General features: G+C 36.8%; 1 protein-coding gene across 4 annotated transcripts in view; it reads left to right on the top strand.

The window, feature by feature from the left end:
- RGS7 (regulator of G protein signaling 7) overlaps nucleotides 1–25,126 on the top strand; it is a 668,840-nt gene that overhangs the window by 406,330 nt on the left and 237,384 nt on the right. For all 4 annotated transcript variants that reach the window (XM_020982050.2, XM_078156253.1, XM_020982049.2 and 1 more), the window contains exon 4: nucleotides 22,610–22,660. In XM_020982050.2, coding sequence (XP_020837709.1) covers nucleotides 22,610–22,660 — 51 coding nt within the window. The remainder of the gene's footprint in view (nucleotides 1–22,609; nucleotides 22,661–25,126) is intronic.

Genomic DNA, 25,126 nt, shown 5'->3' with positions numbered 1-25,126 from the left:
ACTGTTTCACTTTACATTTGGTAGCTTCATGCTTCAGGTTGTTGGTCTGAATACAGACCTTCCCCCAAGTATAGACTGTACCCCTAAATGTGATTTCTTTGAAAGGAAAAATATCTGTTCAGATATACACTGAAAAATAAGACTGATGACAGACTCCTGTGTGTTAAATAGGGTTAAATGACTTGCCCAGGGTCTACTAAATGTCTGAGCCCAGATTTGAGATCAAGTTTTCCTGACTCCAGGCCCTGCTCTCTACCCACTGTACCACCTAGCTATACCACACAAATGCACAATTCTATGGGTCCAAAGGATAGTCATACTTTACACACCATGGAAACATATGATACAGCATTTACCCCAACCCTGGGTTACTTATTTTTTAAAATGTCATAAGAAAGTGGGTTAATTAATTTTGTTGTTGTTGTTGCTAAAATCTAATTATGTTAGCGTAGCTGTGGCCTGACCATTGATCTCAAGAAAGAGACATAATGATAAATTATCTTGAATAGAATATAAAGGCAAAATAAAATTTTCCTCTATGAAAACTCTCTCTCTTTAATTAAATTTTAACTCAATAAATTAAAGTGATAGAATATGCGCAAAACCTTTGAAAATTAATATTTAACAAATATTGATTGATGGGCTATGTTAACATCAATCAGAAAATAATAATTTGAAGTAAAACATAAGCTTTCTGAGAGGCAAATTTAGTTTATTAGAGTGTATGATTGGAATTTGAAAGTATCTCTGTAAAAGTCTAGTGAACATAAAGGTCAGTAGATTAAATATATGCGCTTGATCGAAACTTTCTGCAGATTTTCTCTAATTGGATTCATGGTGTATCTCTAGTAAACAGGAAAATTGGAAAATCTCTTGAGGTAATGATGTAAAGAGCAAATGAATGATTTATGCCTTATGAGCAATTTGTATCTTCAGAGGTACAATAGGTAAAGTCAGCCTAGATAGGTAAATTTGTAGAATATTTAGCCCAGGAAGGAAACTTTCCTGTTAAACTGATACTAGCTTCACAAAAGGCCTAAGTTTATTTCATTTCTTTCTCTCCCTTATTAAGTTCCCAACCTATCAGATGGCTAATTTATATGTTCCAGGAACTTGTGCCTTCTCACTATGAAACTGAAGATCCAAAGATCACAACTCTGAATTCCCAGCCTTTCCGAATTGGATGTATCCTAAACTATCTCAGGACAAATGGTTACTAGATTTATTTGAACATAGACATGGTTTTCCTTTTCAGTTTATGACTTTAAGGATTATAAAAATGCACTAAGAAGACCCCCCTAAATCTGGCCCAACCTAACTTACTAGTTTTATTGCTCATAAGATTCCCTATACTCCAGCTAGAGATAGAAAACAAAACAAAACAAAACAAAACAAAACAAAAAGACAAAAAATCTCCTGGACAAATTTTAAAAATTATATTTTATGTGCATTACTTTTGCAGTCGAGCATGGGCAATTTGGAACAGAATGGTACTTCAGAAAGAGCCCTGACTTCTGAGTCAAAAGATCTACATTTACAATTGAGCTCTTTTGCTAACTACCTATATGACCTTGGTAAATTTATGTAATGTACTTGGGCCCTACTTTCCTCATGGGTAAAATGAGGCCAGATTATTTCTTAAAGCTCCTTCTTGCTCTAAACTTATGACTCAGCATGTAATCAATACTCTACCTGTGTACCACAGAGAGTGGAATTTTCTGGCATCAAAAATAGAAACATTTAAAAGCATATATCATAAATGTTATTTGTGACTCTCTGTAAATTGTGCCTTAGGAAAATGCCTTCTCACCTGCTGCGAGGCCCAGCTGTGTTAGCCATCCTGTACTACTCATTTCCGGTGTGTGCTCACCCTCATGCTAGTCCCTTTACCTGCAATTTATTCATGAAATTCTACATGCTTTAAATTCCAGGACTTTCACAAAGCCTTCCCTGAAAATCCCAACCAAGAGTAATCTCTCTTTAGAACTTGTGGCTTATATGGTGTATGGCTTTTATAGTGATTATCAATGCTTTTTTTTTTTTTTCGGTGAGGCAATTGGGATTAAGTGACTTACCCAGAGTTACACAGCTAGCAAGTATGATGTGTCTGAGGCTGGATTTGAATTCAGGTCCTCCTTACTTCAGGGCCAGTGCTGTATCCACTGCACCACTTAGCTGCCCCTCAATGCTCTTTTATACCATCATTATTTGCACATAGCTTTGTCTTCTCCATGATGTTTTAAATGTCTTTAGAACAGGAGCCATATCTTTAATATCTCTGTACTTCCAACACTACCTGGTTCAAAACTTTGCACATAGTAGGTACTCAATAAATATTGTTAAATAAATGACTGAGTTGACTTGATCTGATTTTGTGATAAATTCAATTATTTCAATGATCTTAAGAACCATAAATAATTTTTTAAGCTATCATCCAAATAACTGTATATGACCAGGATAAGTGAAAAAATCAGAGCTGTAAGCTATCAGTCATATAGGAAGAGATAGTCGGTCATAGATGACATTATTTTAGACACTTAAGGGAGGCATGTAATGGAGGAGTTAAGGGGAAGGAAGATTAGTACTTTCTGTTGGTAATGATAGACTGACTTCTATTGTTGAACTTTATGACCCATTCAGTTGGTTTTGGAGAACAGCCCAGACCCAAATGATTCTCTAAGTTTGAAGTAGTTTGAAGAAGTATGTATTTTCAAGATTTCCCAAGAGCCTTCCCTGAAGAGGGGCAGTTTATCTCATACACTGACACTGAGCCTTCAACAAATGTGGTAGAATTGTTGTGTATGTGTATCTTTGTTTTTCTGAAACCTGCTTTGTGTGCTCGGGCTACATTTGGCACGGTCCCACTATCTGAATAGTTCAGCCTTCCAATATTATAGAACTTTGTTTTGATAAGTTGTTTCTGAGAAAAGCTAGGATGCATCCATTTGTTGTAAGATGTCGTAGGATACAACACTTATTTTATGCTCTACCACCCTAGGGATGTATTTGAAAACCCCAGATATGGTAAGGTTGACTCTGAAGCAATCCAGTTCATAGGCTCATGAATGTTTTTTGCAAAGTGGCAGTCTGATTGAAATCTTGGCAGATATCAGAAGTCAAGAAAAATGTAATTTAAACACTAAGGTAGGAGAATTAACAGGGCAGCTAGGTGGCACAGTGGATAGAGCACTGGCCCTGAAGTCAGAAGGACCTGAGTTAAAATCCGGCCTCAGACCAAACACTTAACACTTACTTAGCTGTGTGACCCTGGGCAAGTCACTTAATCCCAATTGCCTAAAAACAAAGCTAAACTAAGCTAAAGTAGGAGAATTGATCAGCTAAATTTCATAAAATGGCTGGTAACTTAAGCACATATAAATACTATTGTGAAAAATTGTGAAACCTGATATGATTGAAGATACCTGTGTCATATTCATATTAATCATGATTTCATCAGTGTGGATATTTTCATCATCATTATAGATCAAAACATATTCATGCTTTTGCATCTTGTGACATTTTTTGTTCACATATTTCCATAATAAGGAATCTATTCAATGCAATGGATACTTTCCTCTTATTCTTAAATATTGAGGGGAAAGTACAACAAAACCCATGCACAAAGTCTAGCTTTTCTCAGAAAAGTAATATCCAGCCTCAATACTTACATGCCTGATCTTAAAAGATTGACTTTGTTTTTAACCTTTTTTTTTGTTTTGAGAACTGATTTTTGTTTCTTTCCTCTCTGTCTCATTTCATTCATTCATTTGTTTATTTGTTTGTTTGTTCTCAAAAGATTTGTAGGTTTATTGGTGTGGGTATTCATTCTACCGAAACACGTCGCCACAATTCCAGATCTTAAAAGAAAGCTTGCATGGGCTGCTGTGTTCAAAACACATAATACGACAGTAAATTTAGAGCTAGACAGAATTTTAGAAGTCATCTGGTTTAAACACCTGCCTTTATGGATAAGAAAATTGAGGTCCAGATGGACTAGGAACTTACATATTCTTCTAGGAAGTAGAAGTAGGATTTGGAGTCCGTTTTTCTTACTCCAGATTTAGCACCTTTTCCACTACCACACACCTCCCACTGTGTCAACTGGCAGTCAACTGGCAGCCAACTGCATGCTGACCTCAACCTTTCCGAACTGAGGCTTGTCCCCAAATGACATATTTACATTCTATTGAACATGGGGACCATTGCATAATAGTTTCCAGCTTGTAAGAATGGACAGAACCAACTATCTGCTGGCATAGTCTTTAAGAACTAAAAACTACCTCCATGGTCTGCTTAACTACTAGGGAAGGAGGTTGATATAGAGGTTATTTTGTTTATTTTCAAAAGTTATGGAAGAAAACAAAAAAATTGATTGAGTTTGTATAGATGCAGAAGTTCTTTACCTGGCATAAATGATCTTGGTTTTTTTTTTAAATTGGTAACAAATTTTCAATATAAACAGGTTCCAGTTTTTGCATTTAAATATATTATTTGGAGAAGTAGCCAAACAGTTCTACCAGACTGCCAAAAGGGACCATGGTCAGGTTAAGAATCCCTGTCATAGAGAGAGAAACAATTCAAAGGGATTCAAATAAATCCAAGGTAACTTTGGTCCTAATCAATTCTAAAGTTTTATAGTTCTATTCAGAGGAAAGCACACAGTTTCAGTTAACATGATTTTTTTTTTTGGCATATGTGTTGCCAGGAACTGTAGGTTTTTAACTTTCCCATTTGTCAGAAATTACAATTCCATGCCATGTTTTGAATTTACTCACAAAGAAAAGATTACTATTTTATGAGGGAGGTTACAGCTGACATAGGAAGAATTGATGGGACACTGCCACCATCTGTCACTGCCATGCCTCAAGCCAGTCTGTGATGTGAGTCAATGTGGCTGTCCTATGGAGGGGAACCCTTTCCCTCTAGAATTTCACTGTGAACATGATTTAGCAAGGTGAGTACAGGATATGGACAGGAAGGTTACTCTGAGTGTGCCCAGTGCCAAAAGAGAGCTATATTTCATTCTGTCAGTGTGTCTTTCATTGATATGATAGAGTAGGAACATTTCAATTACACAAGTTAATACAACGAGGAGCTGGGTATAAGAAAGCAAAGGGCAACATAATTCTTCTCTAAGGCAATGTCTTTTTTTTGAGTTAATTTTTAGGGTTTTTCTGTTATTGTTGTGGTTGTCATTGTGTAGCTAGACAGCTTCATTTTTTTTGAGCTTGGTTCTTTTCTCTCAGCCCAGAAGTTAGCAAAAACCAAACTTCATGACCTGTGGACGACAGCGAAAAAGGTTTCTCTTTCAGATTTCTGCAGACAGCGAAGTTCATGCCTGTCTGTCTATGAAGAATCACTCGATAGCCAACCTAACTGCAATGCCAAATTAAATTTAAAAGTTTATCAGCCTTTTCCATGAACTGAAAACATAATGCAGAAATGCCTACTATAGAAATGTCACAGTTTCAGAGAGAACCATGGTGGAATTCTATAGCAATAAAGTAGTGACACCCTTTTCTTGCTTTGATTTGAGGCCAAAAGAGAAGTAAAGGATCCAGAAAAGATGGATCTGCCAAGTGAAGCATATACAATATCCTCATATATTGAGACCTAAAATCTGCAATAGTTCCATTTCTTTCTTACTGGAGCAAGGAGAAAGAGATTAGCAACAACTAAAATCAACTCCCAATTAAATCCTACTTTAAGGTACAAAGCGATTTCCTTGCAATAATCCTATGAGATAGGTGGTTCAAATATTACCTCAGTTATACAGTTAAAGAACTGATGCTATAAGAGATTAAAAAAAAACTGGCCTAAGGTCATGGAGCTTGTCAGTGTTAGAGCTGGCATTTTAATTCAGGTTGTCTGACTTCACATCTTTTTTAAATGTTTTCTTAATGCTCTTTTTTAAAATCACCACTATCGTGTTTTAATAACCACCTCCCCACCACTGCAACCACCACCACCACCACCACCTATAGAACTGTCCTTTGTAACAAACTAGTGCAGTTAAGCGAAACAAAAGCAATGGTCATATCTTGAATCGGATGCGTTATTCTGCATCTACTGTCCCTTTGCTAACAAGTGGTAAGTATGCTTCATGGTCATGTCCTCTGAAATCAGGATCAAATAGTGTATTAATCACAGTTCTGAACGTTTTATTATCTTCCTTTATATTTGCATGTAAATTGCTCTGGCTGTGCTAACTTTGTTCTGCATCAGTTACCAAGTTTCTCTGAATTCTTTATATTTGTAATTTCTCATGATGGAATCATATTGTACTAATTCATATACAACAATTTCTTCAGTTATCCTCCACTCACATTGCTTCCAGTTTATTGCTCTGACTCCAAATCTTTACTGTTCTGACTCTCTAGAGTTTGGTTTCCTCTGACCCAAAGTGGAGATGCCAATATTTTGGTTGAGCCTATCAATCATAACATCCAATTTACTTGTATTCCACTATTAAAGCAATGTGATTTATAGTAACAACATGCTGGAGCCACAAGGAACCTTAAAGATGCCCAGTGTAAATCCATCATATTACAGATGAAGAAAAAGTGGTCCAGAAAAAAGAAATGACCTTCTTTCTAGCTAAAATGTATTAGCTATAGAAAAATTAAAAAACCACCATTGAAAGATGATTTCAAATGCCAAAATTAATCTACTATTACCTTTACAATAAAAAAGGAAAAATATATAAGAGGGCAAAATGCCCCAGAAATTTCACCTTTCTCTTTTTAATCTACCCTCTTCTTGGCCTCCTGTCAAAGAAGTGGATCAGAGTTTTAGAGCCAGAAGGCATTAGTTCTCTAATTTTACATTTATAGTTTATAGCACTTTCTCTGGGCTAGTTCTCCAAGCCTTAGTCATACTAACACTTTCGAATTGCCAGAGGGCACCTACTTACTTCTCCCCTCCAAGTTCTAGGGATAACTCTGAGGAGTTGGGCTTTCTACCAGTGTGGTTCCCAAGCCTCAATCTATTGTGTTCTCTAAAATCAACCAGCTAAGACCTCTTTACTACCAATTAACCAATTAATATCAATTTACCTTTGTTGTTCAGTCATTTTTTAGTTATGTGCAACTCATTGTGACCCCATTTGGGGTTTTCTTGGCAAAGATACTGTAGTGGTTGGTCATTTCCTTCTCCAGTTCATTTTACAGATGAGGAAACTGAGGCAAACAGGGTTAAGTGACCTGCCCAGAGTTACACAGCTAGAATATATTTGATGCTAGATTTAAACTCAGGTCTTCCTGAAGGCCAGCACTCTATCCACTGTGCCACCTAGCTGCCCCCTCTTACAAAGGAATATTTATCAGGGAGGTTTAGCAAGGACAGGAGCATAAAAAACAGGCAAATATAAATTCTCCCCTTAGCACAGTGGTTTTTCTATCCAATAGGTTTTCTGTTTTGTCATACTCACAAGAATACATGCACACACACACACATACATGTATATACGTACACACATTCATTTATTTATAGATGTGTGTATACATATATATGTCAATCAATAAACATTTGTTATGGGTCTACTGTGTGCCAGACACTATGCTAAGGGTTGGGGAAGTGAGGAAAGGCAAAAGACAGCCCCTACTCATAGACTAATGGGGAAAGACAACAAATAAAAAGAAACTGGAAGGGTGACATCTGAGGGGAGAACCCAGACAGCAAACAGGTGTCAAATGAAGATACTGCCAACTTCGACTCCCTCGTTAAATGGAGAATCTGGAAGAAGCTTTCCACTGTCTACCCTCTACCTTTTCCGATAGATGGAGGGAAAGGCCCCAGGGACAGGAGAAACCAATGAAATTTGAGTTCCAGGGTTGATGTGATCTTTAAGGAAGATGAGGTTCTTGGGGGTAATGATGAAGTCTTCAGAAGTATGGCAGAATAGGACATGGAATGAGTGGCTTGGGCACCCTATTTAAATGGAAGGTCTGGAAGGAGTGTCTGTACATACATACATGCATGTATGAACTGTATTTCATCAACATGACCAATCTGAGCATCTTTCTGCTATGCCATTTCTAAACAGCTTTTTTTCCCCCTATAGTGAACATTTTTTTTAAATCATTGTACTCAAGTGACAAGGAAGGGATATATTTCCTTTCGCTGTGTTGATCCAGTAGCTTCCATGGAATGTAGCAATTCAGGAAAAAGCAAAACAAACAAACTCAAACCTATTTTTTTTTTAGGTTAAGCTTTAGGTCGTTAGACCAAATGACCTCCCAGGTCCCTTCCAATTCCAAGATTTTATGATTCTTAGGCAGCCATTACTTCTCAGTAGGAGTAAATTTCTTTGTTCACTTGAGTTTTACAGAAATCATCTCATTGAATTTCATGGAACTTGGAAATTCAGTTTGAGCGGTAATAAGATCCTGTAGACCTCATAGGAGATGTCAACCAACCTGTGATGATGATTGTGCATACTTTATGAAAATAATAGCACTGGGCAAATACATAGAGAAGGGGAAACAATGGTAAAAGGTAATGGGAGAGTTTCTAAAGTGAGGATCTGGTCTCTGATGTATCTCCTCTTCTCTCTCAAACAAGCCAGCTAACACACTTTCCTTGTTAGGTCATTCTAGATGCCAAGATCCCCAAATGAGACCTGCTGATAGCATCAGCAGGAAATTTGAGCACTGGCTTAGAAAGACATTAAATTTAAAGTCATAAAACCACAAAGGGGTCGGTATTATAAATGTTAACTAATGTGTGGGTGCATTACTGGAACAGAAGTTAAGCTTTTGATCTACGGGTTTTAATTTAATTTCTGCTTCTCAGCCTCTAGGGAGGGCAACAGCAGGAAATATCTTAAACGGCAGTTTCATTCTTGGCATTACAGTACAGACTGTCAGCAACAGTTTCATTTGGGATGTGGAATCTATTGGACTGGGCTCAGCCGGGTTCTGTCTTGTTAATGACTGTCAAGGGATGATCCTTAGAAATTACTGATTAACATGAACTGAATTTTATTACTGCAAAAGGCACTGTGTATAAAACTCCATCTTAGAAATCACACTATAAGTTTCAACTAAGGTACAAATAAATTAAAGAAGTCAGTGGGATTGACATCCATGTATTTGTCAAGTTCTGAAATAAATCAAAACCATGAGTTAAGGAATAAAACATCTTTAATTGAGGTAACAGGGTAGCAAATCTGTCACCCTGCGGTATGTCCAGTGGATTTCCCAACTAAAGAGACCCATGAAAAAGTTTTTATAGTTTTTAGGAGGAGAGCAGGAGGAGATAGTATGAAGTAGCAAGGCCTGGTCATGGGACCAGGCAAGGAAAGTCACTTCATTCTGGCTATTTTGTCCTTCATGCCATGAATCCCAGTGGAAAGGGGCAAAGACATCAAAGGCCTAGATCCAGCTTGGGCCAGGTTCCCCCACAAAGCAAGATCTCAAGATGAGGGGCAGGGAGCCCAGGGTGTGGTTCAACTCAACCTACTCAAGAATAAATATCTTAAGAGTAGGAATACAAGGGCATTACTGAAATTCTGACATTACAAAGAACATTTAAAGGGAGTGGCAGTCCATAGTTCATTTGATATTAAAAATTTCTATCATATTAACAATTTTGTCATATTATACCTCTGCAGAGTATGGTATATTGAAAAGAGTACAGGATTTGTACTCAAAGACCCTAGACTTAGGACCTACCACTTTCCAACCATGTGACCTTGGGCAAGTCACTTAGCTCCCTGAACTTCAATTTCCTCATCTTTAAAATGCATATATTGATTGTACTACCTGCCTCACCAGCTTATTTTGAGGAAATTGATTCATAGACATTAAAACACCATTTAAACAAACAAATTTAAAAGCATTTATTAATGTGCCAGACGCAGTGCTAAATACTGGTAATGCAAATACAAGCAAGTAAGACAGTTCCTCTCCTTAAGGAACTTGATAGAGAAAGATAGCACCTATTGGGGAATGGTATTTAGAGAAGAATGTTTTTGACAGAAAAGTCAGAAGTAATGGTTATTAGAGTCCAGGGTTAGTAGTACTCAGAAGTAGAATTAGAAAGAAGATAGGTAGAGGAATGGGAGCAAGGGGGGGCATGGAAAAAGCATTGATAAAGTGCCTACTATGTGGCAAGCACTTATTAAGCCTTTTTTTTTTAAACAAATACTATCTCATTTGGTCTTCCTAACAACCCTGTGAAGAAGGTGTTATTATTACCCCCACATTGAAGTGTAGTGGATGAAACACCAGGTGAGATAAGGGGAAGCTTTTCAGTCAGAGAGCGTAGGAGTGGGAACTGGAGTGGTGGTCAGACAAGGAGTCTGGAAAGTGTATACAAATATAGCTCATGGAAATGACAGCTATATTTAACAGCTTCTGAGTTTGTCTGAGATTTCTATCCCCATAACTTGGGGTTGGAAAAACACATGCTGTTGAATCCCTTTGCCTTGAATTTTAAATCCACATATATTTTAATAAAGAATGTTAATCTACGAATGGTAACTTTTCCTCATTTTATACTAAGTAGGCACCAAAATTGTTTCATAGGAAGGTGCTGGGATTTAAAAAAAAATAGGAAACTCCCTCCAGGATAGTTTCATAATTCCTCATCCTTTAGAACATGCTATCTTACCAATATGTCAGGCATATCTTGCTTTGAATATCAAACGTTGAATCATTACTGTGACATACTACAATTTAGCTATCTAAAGTTCTTGCACGCATTGCGCTACTAAAGAGGTGTCTCTAATGAGTTTGTGTGACAGAATACCCTTGATTCTCAAATACTTTTTTTCACTTCTCCTAACATCTGCTCAATAGAGAAAAGTGTGATAGGTTAAAGAACCTAACCAGGCTTAAGACCTGTGAAAAGTGACAGAGCTGTAAATATTCTTAACTTAATCTTATGCCTTCTGCATTTGGCTTTAAGACCCCTTGCTACATCAGCAGATTAGTCATTTATCCCAGAATGAAAGAGAACTTGTAATTTCGAAAAAGCTGTGACTTCACCCCAGCACACAGTGCATTCTCCTCTGCTTTCAGGTGCAATATCAGTTCCTCTCTAAGTGTTTAAACTCTGCACTTGCAAGTTGCCATGGATGATAATATTGTTGTCCTCTTTGATTTTTTAAATTTTTTTCTTTTTAAAAATATATTGATTTTTTTTAACATTGCTTCATTTGCTAACTTAGCCGTCCCTTCTCCACCCAGAGAGACATCCCTTAAAATAAAGAATTGAAAAGGGAAAAGCAATTTAGAAAAATTAACCTACACTTCAGTCAAGTTTGACAATACATGTAGTGTTTTACTCACAATGTCTTACTTCTGCAAAGAAGGAGATACATTTTCATGTATTATCTTTTGGGGTCAAATTTGGCCATTGTCACTATACAGTGCTCCTTTTAAATTTTTGTTGTTCTTTTTCCTTTACATTGTTGTATTCATTGTGTATATTTTTTCCCCTGGATCAGGTGATTTCAGTCTGTATTTTGTTCATATAAGTCTTTTCTTGCCTCCCTAGTAGTCTTATCAATCATTTCTTATTGTGCAGTAATGTTCCATTACATTGTATTGCCAACTACTTTGTAAATGTGCTTTCGTTTGGTCCATCCTCATAACAACCTTGTAAGGTTAGGTGCTGTTATTATCCCTGTTTCTATAGATGGATAAACTAAAGCTCAGTAAGATGCTTTCAGGAAAAAAAAAAGCCTTTTATGGAGGTTAATAACCTGAAGTAATCAAAGATGCAGACCTTCAGATCTCATAGCACTGGCTTTCTTGTATCATAAGAGGTTTTGTAATATGGAGGTTGTTTGTGGTCTTGTCAAAGGAGCAATGGTTTTGGAAGCAGAGAACCTGAGCTCTAACTCTGAATCCGCTATTTACTATCTAGGGAATATTGAGAAATATACTTAATCTGTATGGATCACAGTTTCCTTACTGTTAAAATGAACAGACAATGTCCAAGATCCCCTCTATATCCAAATCTATGATTATTATGTGATTTTTTTCTGGAGCACATATAGAGCTATAGATTTCATTTTTATCAGTATAAAGTATTTAAAATGGCCTTTTATAGAAGTATGAAATACTTCCTCACAACATCTCAGATTTGGAAAGGAGGTTGCCTATTCCAAGCCCAGTCCAAAACATTAATGATCTCTTCCATATCATTGGCCAGTCATCCAGCCTTGCTGTTGGTGGTAAGGAAAGTGGGCAACTTCTCAACATGAATTCCCACCTTGATAATAACTGCAGGGGCTAGGCTAGAAATAGGTCTAATGAGTTAGGGGAAAGAGTGAGAACACTGGTCTTCCCGAGGCCCTTGAGTTCAGGGTCTTGGGCTGTCTCCACAGGCATCTTAGGGGACATGATGGTCAAGGTGGTAGAGGTGGTTTGACTTGACTGGCACTTGCCATTTCGTGTTCTTACTTTACACTGTTTTGCTGTTTCAGCTAGGCTGCCTTACTTGCCTTGTGGGTGGCAGTTGATTGGAATAAGGTGGAGATGGGTAAGCTTTTCCAGAGGAGCTGCTTCCCTTGATGTTGTGATGGCTAGTGTGGTCTATAGTGTGCTGCCACTGCTAGGGGTCTTATACTTCCAATATTCACTAGATTTCTGAACACAAGAAACTCACCTTGCTGAGTTTCAGTTTCCTCATCTATAGAAACAGGGATAATAACAGCACCTACCTTACAAGGTTGTTATGAGGATGGACCAAATGAAATCATATTTACAAAGTAGTTTGCAAACCTTAATGTGGTGTTGTTCTTCTTATTTCAAACACTTGACAGATTTTTATGAGCAGTTCAACTGTAAGTTATTGTTATTATCGAGCTTCACAGTTTACAAAGTACTATCCTATAGTAATTCTTTAAGATGCATAGCACAACTATTATTATCTCTATTTTAAAGATAAGGAAGCTGTGGTTAGGAGATGTTGTGTTACCTATGGCTACACAGATAATAAGCATCACAGCCAGTATTTAAATCCAGGTTCTTTTTCAGCCCTATAAATTGTAACCTGTCTTTGTCATAGTAGACTGTCTTCATGAGTTGTTGTTTGCTTAACAATTCATGAACAGCTGACCCATCCTCTGATGATGATTCTCTACATTGAGCTAAGCTGATCTGCAGGTGACAGGCACACAGTCCTTTGGCAGATATCAACTCTGAACCTTCCTGATATGATCAGACCTGCCAGTTTCTATTCCATTGGCATTGCCGTTCCAATGCCATAGTCACTTCAATGTCATAATGAGGTTCTAGAAGAAGGCTTCAATGGAGGGCAAACATCAAGTTAATTGATAGGTCTAAGTATCTGCAGTAAGTTGCATGATATAACTTTTGATTATATTGTATTGTGTCATAGAATAAGAAAACAGACAAGTAATGTCTTCAAAAGAGGTTCATTGAAACACAAAGAGCAGCTTCAATATTTTAGCTTAGAAAATGTTAGAAAAATAAACCTGATTCAGAAATGACTTATTTATATAACTCTTTCATGAAGATGGTAAAATGTTTGAACTCTTACTGTGTAGGAAAATGAAGCTTAGACTGCCACTGAAATTGAATATTGTGTAGCAATGAATGAAGATCTGTGACTTGATAACAGGTTTCTCCTTCCAGAAGCATGACTTGGTAAGAACTATATAATTTAGAGGGCTTGCATTCCAGGAAAGCACCATTTATTATATAATCACTTGAGCACGTGCACATGTTAAAAAGGAATTGGATGGTACACATAATTATTATTAGACCTGGGAAAAGGATATGTTAAGTTTTGCAAGTATGGTAAAATAGAAGTGACTTATGTGCAAGTTACCTAAAAGAATAGTCATCAGGAAACGTATGGTATCTTCATTTTGCTCTGTGCTGATTTCATGATCAAGATGGGGAGGATTCTAGAAAAAGAAAAAAAAAGTTTGCCATATGAGTGCCTCCACAATTTCATTTAAAAAAAAAACTACTGAAACGTAATTTAAATGACTATGCTGATCACTTTACCAAGAGCCCCTAGTCCAAGTGAATTAAAGGCTTTATCATTTTGCATGATTTTTTTTTTTATTTTTAGGCAATTGGGGTTAAGTGACTTGCCCAGGGTCACACAGCTAGTTAAGAGTCAAGTGTTTGGTCTGAGGCTGGATTTGAACTCAGGTCGTCCTGATTTCAGGGCTGGTGCTCTATCCACTGTGCAATCTAGCTGCCCCCATGCATGATGTTTTTAAAGGAGGTAATAGTTTGATGAGGCAGCAATGATAGCCCTGAAGTTACTGCTAGCTTATACTGTAGAAGCAGGGGGAGATACCAAGGGATATAATATTCAAAGTTTGCTTAATTTTTGATTTTTTTCTGGCTTTGGGGATAGTAAATTTAATATTCAGTATGTTTAAATATTTAACATATTTCATCCCAGAAGTCTAATATAAAATTCAATGGGAACCTAGTGGAATTGCCTAGAAGGGCCCTTTTATTCTTAAATGAGATGTATCTCTCATACATCTTCATGCATGTAGTCTTATGATATTGAGTTGATAGGATTCTCTTCATGTGTAGGAATAAAACGTCATCATATCCTATAAAAGTAATACCACCTGTTACCTTTGTCCAGTTAGAAAGGATATAAAGGGTATATGAAAACTCTTAGTGGAGTTTTAAGCCTCAGTATATTAAAAGTTCACTAAGTCCCTTTTGGGACAACCAATATTGATGCTAATATGTGAGTAGACAAAGGCAGTATGCTGAGTGTAAAAAAAAAATGCCAGACTTGTGTCAGGTTCCCATAAGTTGAGTCTTACCTTCGACACATGATAGTATTGTGCCCATGGACCAATCACTTAACTTCTCAAGTGCCCTAGGTGTCTCTCTGAGACTATAGGTGAGTTGTTGATCAATGTTGCTTGTTTGAGTTCACCACATCAGTGAATATACAGGTCCAGACCAAAATAACAGCAATAACAACAATATAGACATGTACATAGTAGGATGCACACTTGTCGAAATTAAAAGGAGATAACTAGATGCATTACACAACACTTTGTTGTGTATACAAGTGGATCCTTAGTTGTATTAAATACTCTTATTAACCACTAGAGTTAGGCGAAGGCATGGAACATGTCATTGGGTCTGTTAAATTTCTTTTATTATCTAATCAACAGACATTGCACTGTTTGCTCTTGCATTTTGCAATTGCTGAAGCCTTTGAATAAACCTTTATGAGCTTTGAAGAGATAAAGTAGAATCACAGGTACTCCTGGCTCCCTTTTACAAGACCCATGTATGCTGTGATTTGCATTCCTTGTATACCAAAAAGTGAATTGAGTTAAATTTACCCTTCTACCATGGATTAAGTGACTATTCCAAAATAACTAAAGAGGACAGGCTCATCATTATTCTATATTCTTTATATGGTAATGTGTTTTCCCAGATTTGGGGAGGGAGATGGATATCTTTGTCTATACTCATCATCCTCCTTTGCACTCAAAGATGGCTCTGCTGACCACTGCTGCAGATGGTCCCTTCCAAACAATACACTCTGATTCCTATCTTTTTGTTTTGTAATTTGTCACTATTTGTAGAGCTTGGCATTGTTTGAGACTCTACCATTTAGTTTGTAGCCACAGAAAGCTAGAACAATAATTTATAAAGTGAAAACTCTAGCCAGGTACTCTGCTGTTTACCTAGACATGCCACTCAGGTTTCCTTTCTCTTAGATGATGTTTATTTAGGAAAAAAAAAGTCATTTTAACTCTGATTAATGCCTTCCTGGTTGATTTGTTTGCTGTGGCTTTCCCTCCAGGAGCCCTCAGATGTAGCATGTTGTTGGAAGGTGCTTCACCATATTTCTTTTGCCCACCTTACTGTCCATATTATGTTGGCAATACTCAAATTACTTCATATTTTCTGAGCTCTTTGTTGTGCCTGTCAGTCATTTCAGTTGTGTCTAATTCTTTGTGACCTCATTTGGGATTTTCTTGGCAAAGATACTGGAGTGATTTGCCATTTCCTTCTCCAGCTCATTTTACAGATGAGGAAACTGAGGCAAAAAGGATTAAGTGAGTTGCCCAGGGTCACACAGTTAGTAAGTGTCTGAGCCTGGATTTGAACTCAGGTATTTCCTGACTCCAGGCCTGGTGGTCTATTCACTACACCATCTAGGTGCCCTGTTTTTGAGCTCTAATTGCTTTAAGAATTTCAGGTTTGCAAATACATAAAAAGTAAACAAATGTTGGGGAATGGTAACATTCATTTTATAGAAGCTATCTCCATTTTACAAAGGTATACAGCATAGGATTCCTTTAAATGAGACCTATAACTCATTCAGAATATGGTTTAGTTTACAAAAGCTCGAATTTGAAACAATTTTTCATGCGGACAGCTTTTTACATAAAGCAATATATAGTTATATTTATAATGATATAAAGTAATGCATTTATTTTCATGTATCATAGAGGTGTTTCATTTCTTTGAAGGCCCACTATGAGTCAACAATGTGATGTGGTTGTCCAAAAAGATAAGTTGATGTTGAAGTTGCTTTAAAAGAATTAGAGTGTCCAGAAGACAGAGGATAATGGACACTCTGGACTCTCCCTAGTCGGATCACATCTGGAACATTTTGTCTACTTCTATGTTAACCAGCTGGATGGTGGGAGAAAACTCACCATAGACTATTAGGATACATTGAATCATGGCATATCAAGCTATAAAATATTTTATAGTTTTAAGTATTTGTATATGAAGATTTTGGGCAAAATGCTAGTCTTTTTTTAATGTTTGGCATATAGTAGACACTTAATGATATAGCCATCCTACACTCAGTTACTAAGGTGATCTTCCTAAAGTACAGGTTTGACCATGTCATCCCCTCAATAAACTCCAGTGGCTTCTCGTTGCCTCCAGGATCAAAAATAAAATCCTCTGACTTTTAAAGCCATTCATAACTTGGCTCCTTCCTGCCTCTCTTATACTTTACTCTTGTCCACATACTCTATGATCCAGTGACGCTGGTCTTTTTGCTATTCCTTGCACAAGACGTTCCGTCTCCTGGCACAGTACCACTGGTTGTCCCCCACTCCTGGAATGCTTTTCCCCCATTACCTCAGCCTATTGGCTTCCCTGGCTTCTGTCGGGTCTCAGCTAAAATTCCTTTCAATCCTGGCTAAATTTGTTTTATTTGTACAAAAACTTTTTTTAATTTAATGTAATTGAAATTATCCATTTTACAGCTCACACTGCTCCACCTTCTTCAGGAAGTCTTTCCAAATGCCCCTTAATGCTTGTGCATTAGTCAGCTCTATGAAAATGTACATGAGACACACTTTTAAATTTAATCTACACTATTCATATTGCCCATCACTTTATTCAATCTAGACAATCAACAAAATCATGAATTACAACTTTATTTGTGGCATTTGCCAATTTCTGAGGCGTAAATGCTCACACTGAAAATTAAAGATCTATTCTCATGAGTCAGTTCAAACTGACTCCAGCAGACCCCTGCTACAGGGGCACTTCCCTAAGCCAGAGCACTTTCAAACAATCTTAATCAATAAACATTTTAAAAGAACCTACCACATAAAAAGCACTCTGCTAGGCACTGGGAATACCAAGACAGAATGAAAAAATGGTCCTTTGAGAAATTTACATTCTATTGGGAAGATATCATGTAAGCAAATAAGATATATATATATATATATATATATATATATATATATATATATATATATATATATATATATATATATATGATAATTTGGGAAGGTAGAGAATACAAACTAGATCAGACAAGGTTTCCCCTAGGAGGTGACCCATAAGCCAAGTCTTAAAAGAAGCTAGAAATTCTAAGGGACTGAGGTAAAGAGAGAGTATACTCCAGGAATTGGTGACAGCCTGTGTGCAAAGACAGAGTAGTGGAATATGAAATGTGGAGATCAAGGAGACCAGTTTGTTTGGAATGGAGAATGAACAGAAAAATCAAAAAAAAAAAAAGAAAGAACATAGAGGGGCAGCTAAGTGGTGCAGTGGATAGAGCTCCAGCTTTGGAGTCAGGAGGTCCTGAGTTTAAATCTGGCCTCAGACACTCAATGCTTACTAGCTGTGTGACCCTGGGCAAGTCACTTAACCCCAATTGCCTCACTGAAAAGAAAAAAAAGAGAGAATGAATGAAGGAAAACAATATGAAATAAGTCTACAAAGAGGGGTAGAACCAGATTGTGAGGCACTTGAAATGTCAGGTTGAAAAGTTTCAGTTTCATCCCAGAGGTGATAAATAGCAATTGGAGGTTTGGAGAAGGTGAGTGTCATGGTCATTTTGTGTTGTAGGAAAATTGTTTTGGAACTTGGTTGGAGGATGGATTGGAAAGGGGAGATATTAAAAGCTGGATGCCCAATTCTCTAGGTTAGAGGTCATGATGAGAATGAGGATGAGGATCATAACTAGAATTTATAAAATGTTTTACTATTATTATCTCATTTTATCCTGACAATATCCCTAGGAGGTAAGTGATGTTATTACCCCCATTTTACAGATGAGAAAACTGAGGCAAATTATGTTTCTGGGATTTGCCTAAGATTATACATCTAGTACGTTTCTGAGGCTGAATTTGTACTCAGGAATACTCAGTAGTTCCAGAATCCAGGTCCATCTAGTTGCCTAACTAGGCAATGAGTAGCTGACTAAGTTGATAGCCATCTGAGTTGGGGGTAAGGGACAATAGTGAGATATGGAACTCAAATCAATAAAATGGCAGCTGATTGGAAATGATCATTAAGGTAACAGGAAAATTACAGGTGACTCAGAGGTCATGAACCTGGGTGACTGAATGAGTAATGTGTGCCTTGAAAAGAAATAGGGAAATTTGGATGAAGAGAGTATTTGGGAGAGAAGGTAATGAGTTTTATTTTGTACCTATTGAGTTAGAGATGCCTGTGAGATATCCATTTGGGGATGTTCAATAGAGAGCTAGTGAAGTGTGACTAAAATTTAAGAGAGAAACCTGGGCTTGATAAATACATGCAGGTGTCATCTGTACAGAGATAATTGAAACCATAGGAGCTGATGAGATTACTGAGAGAGAAGAGAAATGGACCACTGACATAGCCTTGAGGGTAGAAGAGACATACAGTTAAGGAGCAGTATATAGTTTTGAAGAAGATTGAGAAGGAGAGGACAGATAGGAGAACCATGAAAGAGCAGTGCTATGCAAACCTCAGGAGAGAGCCTCCAGGAGAATAGGGTGCTCTATCACAAGAAAGATGTCAAGAAGAATGAAGACAGAGCAAAGGACATCAGATCTAGCAAATGAAATATTGTAACCTTGGAGAGAGCAGTATTAAGTATCACATCCATCGTAAGCCTGCACTGGCATTTTTTTTTTTGATGGTATATCACATTGTTGACCTATTTTGATCTTGTAGTCCACACACACACACACACACACACACACAATACATATACATACCACTTTCAATATTTTTGAATCCCTGTTGATATATACATGCCTTCCTCATCTTATACTCATTCTTCCTTTTGCAGGTGCAAAATGTGTGAATTGCCAGAAAGCCTTTGACAATGAAAGAATAATGTATAATGTGCCAATTAAATGCATAATATTTCCTCTGAAATATACTGATGTTATCATAGAATAACCAGATATCTGTTTCTGATACCATATCCTATAGAAGGGCATGTAATTTTAAACTGTCTCTTTTAAAACTAAATTGAGGATGAAAACAAAACAAAACAAAATCGGACAGCTAGGTGTTGCAGTGGAGAGAGCACCAGCCCTGAAGTTGGGAGGACCTGAGTTCAAATCTGACCTCAGACCAAACACTTGACACTTACTAGCTATGTGACCCTGGGCAAGTCACTTAACCCCAATTGCCCCCCCAAAAAAAACTAAACTAAATTGAGGATGAACAAATTTCACAAATAACTAAAAGCATAGTATGAAAGTTCCTGTCTTCCATATTAAAAAAAAACTTTTGAAAACTTCACTTTTGGTGTTTATTGATGTAAAAAAACCCTCCTTAATTCTCCAGAGGCCATTTGCTAGCATGTTTCACAACTTGAAATATTTATAGTCCTGGCACAAGTGTTTGGATTTTTCCATCTGCATGGAGAATTTCCATGGCTGCCTACAAACAGTCCCTAAAGAATCCCTTAACCTAAAATGGGTCCTTTTTTTAAGATGAGGAAGAAGTTGGGACTAAATATTTGGGCACATGGAAGCCTACGTGGGTCAGGCATCACTACCCATTTGTTTGAAAAGCAGAGCTCCAAATATTTAAAATATGTTTTCTAAAAGGCAACATCATGCCTCAGGAAGTACAGATGCCTATACAGGGTAATTGAAGGCATACGGCTGAACACACTTTATAATAATTGTGCTTTTGTGGGTGATTTTACTCCCTTCCGACAGAGCTGCAGTTTTGAAGTCTCATGGCTGGTTACATTAAAACTTCCTTCAGGGTCTGGATAAATCCATCTTCTCAACTGCATTTGAATCAGAGACAGCTTTAAAGGGAGCAGTCTTGTAAAGACAAAATTGGCTGATCAGCCACATGGAAAGCTTTATTTAAAGCTCCTCAAGATTAAACTCAATATGGGATATTAAATTTTTCATAGTATTTAGGAAATGATTGAGGAATTCAAAAAATGTAGTTTCCTTTGAAATTAAGACACAGCTATATTCCATCTAATGTCAATAATAACACCTTCAAAAATACAACTTTAGATAAAATAATGGTGCAGGCAACAGTTACTTCTATTGCAATCATGTTACAAATAGAAGATAGTTTCATGAACAGCAAATATTCATACAAAAAAATTAAAATCAGTCACTACAGAGACTGAGGACCATTATAGGGTCAGGTAGAATTGCATGAATCTGTTCAGATGGGGTGCTATCAAGCCAACAGAGAAACCACTACTTTACTTGCCAGCCAGTTGAAAGGGAGTTGAGGAGAGAGTACATCTGTATTGAGAACAAGAATCCAAAGATCCAGAGGAAAAGGGGGGGAAGGAGGAAAACACTGATTAAGTGCCTACTATGTGCCATGCACTGTGCTAAGAGCTTCACGAATATTATCTCATTTCATACTCACAATAATCCTATGAGGTAGATGCTATTATTATCTCTATTTCATAATTGGGGAAACAGAAGTTAAGTGACTTGCCCAGGTTCACACAGGTAGTAAGTGTCTGAGGTCCAATTTGACCTCAAGTCTTTCTAACTCCAGACTTGCACCACCTAGATGTCCTAGAAAAATCTTAGAATTGAGATAGGAAAAGGAGCAAATGCTTTCCTTCCCAAGAATCCCCTAACCTAATGTATAATCTCGTTTGAAATGAAAATTCTCAGATGAGCACAAGCATTTTTTTCCTGAGGCTGGGGATAGGGGAGAGGTGTGAAAGGGAGGGAGAAGAAGGGAAGGGAAGGAAGGAAGAATAACTAATCTTTCTAGAGGAACAGAGCCCTAGTACAAGGTGATAAAAGTAAAACATAATTGATTAGAGACTGAGACTAAGGATCCAGATCTTTGATTCCTGTTGTTCAAGAGACTTGAGGAGTAGAGCATCTAAAAGGAGAATGATTTAGGCTAATAGATTCATGGGTTGTAGCATAAGAAGAGAAGACTGGGACATCAAGACCAACCTCTTTTTATAGATTAAGAAAACGAGGAACAGAAAGGATAAGTGACTTCCACAAAGTAAAACAGCAGAGACCTCTTGACTCCAACTGCAGTATTCTTTGTACTTTGCCACACTGACTTTGAATCTGAAATGGGATAAAAGTTTAAATTAAAAAATCTCTCGAGGTTTCAAAATTTCCTTTTCTTATTTCTTTTTATGTTGCAGAAGTAGCTAAGGGCAGCAATTAGACATCTCTCTCTTTTTTTTAATGTTAGAGACATAGCACTTGTAAATTGGTCTCTACTGTTCTTAACAAGGCTCTGAGATATTTAACAAACCAAGTGAAGAACAAAAACCTTTAATGGGGGACAGTCTCTGGGAGTGGGCCAGAGAAATGGAATGCGACTTTAGGGTTGTTCTTAGTGGAATATTACTGTAGCACTTTTCTCATTAATGCACCTGGAATTATTTTATGAACACTGCTATTTTAATAATTTCAGATGTCTCTGAAGTATATTACTGGCGACTTTTACTATTTTTCAGTTGTGCAGAAGAGTAAATGAGGTCAGAAATATGACCAAGATCACAGACCAAGCCTCTGGCAGAAGTTGGAATGGAACTTAGTTCTGCAACAGAATTCTATTCCCAAGATCACAATAATACTTAATAGTCATAGTTCTGCAATTATCATCTATTTTCTCTCTTATTTAAAAATGAATTATTCTGAAAACTAGCACATTGCCTTGCACAAAGTAGTTATTTAATAAATGCTTGTTGGACTGATTTAGAATAGAAAACTGAATTAAAACCAAATTTATCATCATTGTCTCCAAATCCATTCCACTTTGTTTTTCTAGTTCTATAAATGGCACCACTATTGATTTTTTTAAGCCAAACCAAAACAATAAAAACAAGTCACTAGACATGATTGTTTGAAAGTTTTGAGTTCTTGAAATAAGCATAAATGTTCATATTTGTTTACATTTTATTTTAGGGTCAGACATTGTGCAATGGTTAACAAAGAACTTAACTATAGAAGACCCGGGTAAGTAAATTTTTTTTCTCTTTTATGGAAATTGCTTTACTTTGAGGTTTCTTTTTTTTAAAGTTATATTCTCTTAGGGTTATTCTTACCAGAATATTCTCCTGGAATATAATAACTAATCCTAAATTAAGGGCATATGCAAATAAATATTTAATCATTTTTGACATTTCATATAGAGTATGCAACTTCTTCACACACTTTAACATAATAGCATTTTAAAATCTAATTTTTGATAAAATGCCTGCCTACTCCTAGTTAAGTGACGTGTCTTACAGATGCAGATTCGTGTTACTCAGTGTTCTTAATTCTTGTGCCTTCTCTCTGCTGATTGTCACCAATTTTTTCCATCTACAGCTTGTTCGTATATAGTTATTTGCATGTTGTCTTTTCCATCAGACTGTGAGCTCCTTGAGAGTAAGGACTATCTTTTATCTTTCTTTGTATCCCTTGGGCTCAGCACAGTGCTTGGCATACAGTAGACAATTAGTGCTTGTTGACTGTCTAATTAACTGTAAAGTGATGAGACTGGTTTCACCAAACCATATGTAGTTGTACTGCTTTGTGGTCATAGGCCATATATATATATACATGTGTTCTTGAACTCCCTCTATAAGAAATTCAATCAGAATGAAACTTCCTGAATATACAAAATGTCTCTAAGATTTTAAGTAAATATTTGATATAATGGAATTAAGTACAATGAAAAATAAGAACAGTCCTATGAAATCCAACTTATCTGACTAATATATTGATATTAGTTATAAATCGAAGTTTGACTTTTTAGGTGTATCAATGAATTGTGACAGCACCCATGGTGCAGTACTTGAAAATATCTGTACAATTACTTTGTCTATGGATTTTATTCTATCCTTCTTCATGAAACTGCATTACATAGGAACCTATGTAGCCTCCCCTCAACAAACACTAGGAAATAAAGTTGTGAATTTGCTTAAATCAGTTCATCATTCTCTTCACGAATGAGATTCAGTAAATTGTGAATAATAAAATAGACATAAATAGGCTATTAACCGAGAAAAAATACCATTATCAAATGGGCCAATTTTTCTCCAACTTTCTTGCATGGAAGGAGTAGGAAGCCAGGGAAGCTTCCCATTTTCATCAAATGAAGGAAATGGGATATTTGCCTACAGGGTGTTGGGAAGGCATTAAGTCAGAACCTTCCATGGCAAATTGACCACATTGACTCTGGCTTATGGGCTGAATTTTCTGCAATGTCTCCCAATTGATCATTAACACCTAGATTTTATTCATTGTGAAACAGATTTTGTTGGGCTCATTGTGTATGAGCACACATAGACTTGAAGTGATTTTCAGCCTTGAGCATCTTAGCATGTTTATGCTGCATTCGTTCATTTGGGGTGGGGGGGGAAGGAAGGGGAGAGGAGGGTTCAAGAGAAAAGTACTGGTAAATCTCTCATTGAAATGCACAAGTCTTTTCTCTTACAATTTGTTAATCATTCTGACTTGTATCCATTTTGTTCAGATGACCTAAGTACCCAGATTTAGAATTGTTTATCCCTCAGGCTTCTTTAAACATGTATTAGTTCCAGATAAGCATTTGAATCCATAGGTCAGCACTGAACAAAGAGGAGTTTTGCATATATTTTAACTTGATGCATTCAAAGGTTTTTAGAAGCTATGAATGTCTATCTCTAGATAAGTGCTAAAATGTAGAATCATAATTGGTGCTCAGTGAATCCTTTTGAGTGAGCAGTATATGTGCACTCCAATTAAAAAAATATTTTTGGTAAGTGGAAAAATATAGTAGGGTTTATGTGATGTAGGAGAAGGTGACTTTGAATTTGGAAACATACATATCGCCATAAACATGCAAAAAGCTTGGTGTGGGATCAGAAGTCCTTGAATTTTCTGTCTTTTCATTCCAAATATATGCAAACCTAAAGGCCCTTTGGAAATGAACAGCAGAGTCATGCAGAAAATTCATCCACTTTCTATTGGTGGCAGGATTGTCTCACAAAGGATTTATCATTAAAATGAAAAGTTTCTCCAACTCATTCAAGGGCTAACTTTTGATCTCTTGCAGTCTGGCTCCCCCATAGATGCCAGGGAAGGAGAGATAAGTAAGGAAAAGACAATCACTTTCCTGGAGCGCTAAATATGTCTTGAAAGACTTTCTGTAGCTGTGATTATTAACCATGGCTAATTGGACTGAGCTGAATAAGAAAACAGAAATGAAAGTAGTCAAGACAGTTGTCCTTGAGCTGTTCCCACTGCTTCTATTTCTAATTGGTACAAAATCATATTTCTCATCCTTCCCAAACTGATATTTCCTATGGAAAATTGCTAACGTTCACTGGGTAACCTCCATGATTTCTTAGGGATCACCGAAACAATGATCATGTCTTTGACTTACCAAAATGTGCAGATTTGTTGCACAACTGAAAAATACTTTTTTCTTTTACATACATTGCGTCTGTTTCTATG

The sequence above is a fragment of the Phascolarctos cinereus genome, unplaced genomic scaffold (genome assembly GCF_003287225.1).
Source record: "Phascolarctos cinereus isolate Bilbo 61053 unplaced genomic scaffold, phaCin_HiC Scaffold_5;HRSCAF=322, whole genome shotgun sequence".
NCBI lineage: Eukaryota > Metazoa > Chordata > Mammalia > Diprotodontia > Phascolarctidae > Phascolarctos > Phascolarctos cinereus.
This window is presented reverse-complemented; position numbering and strand designations above follow the sequence as displayed.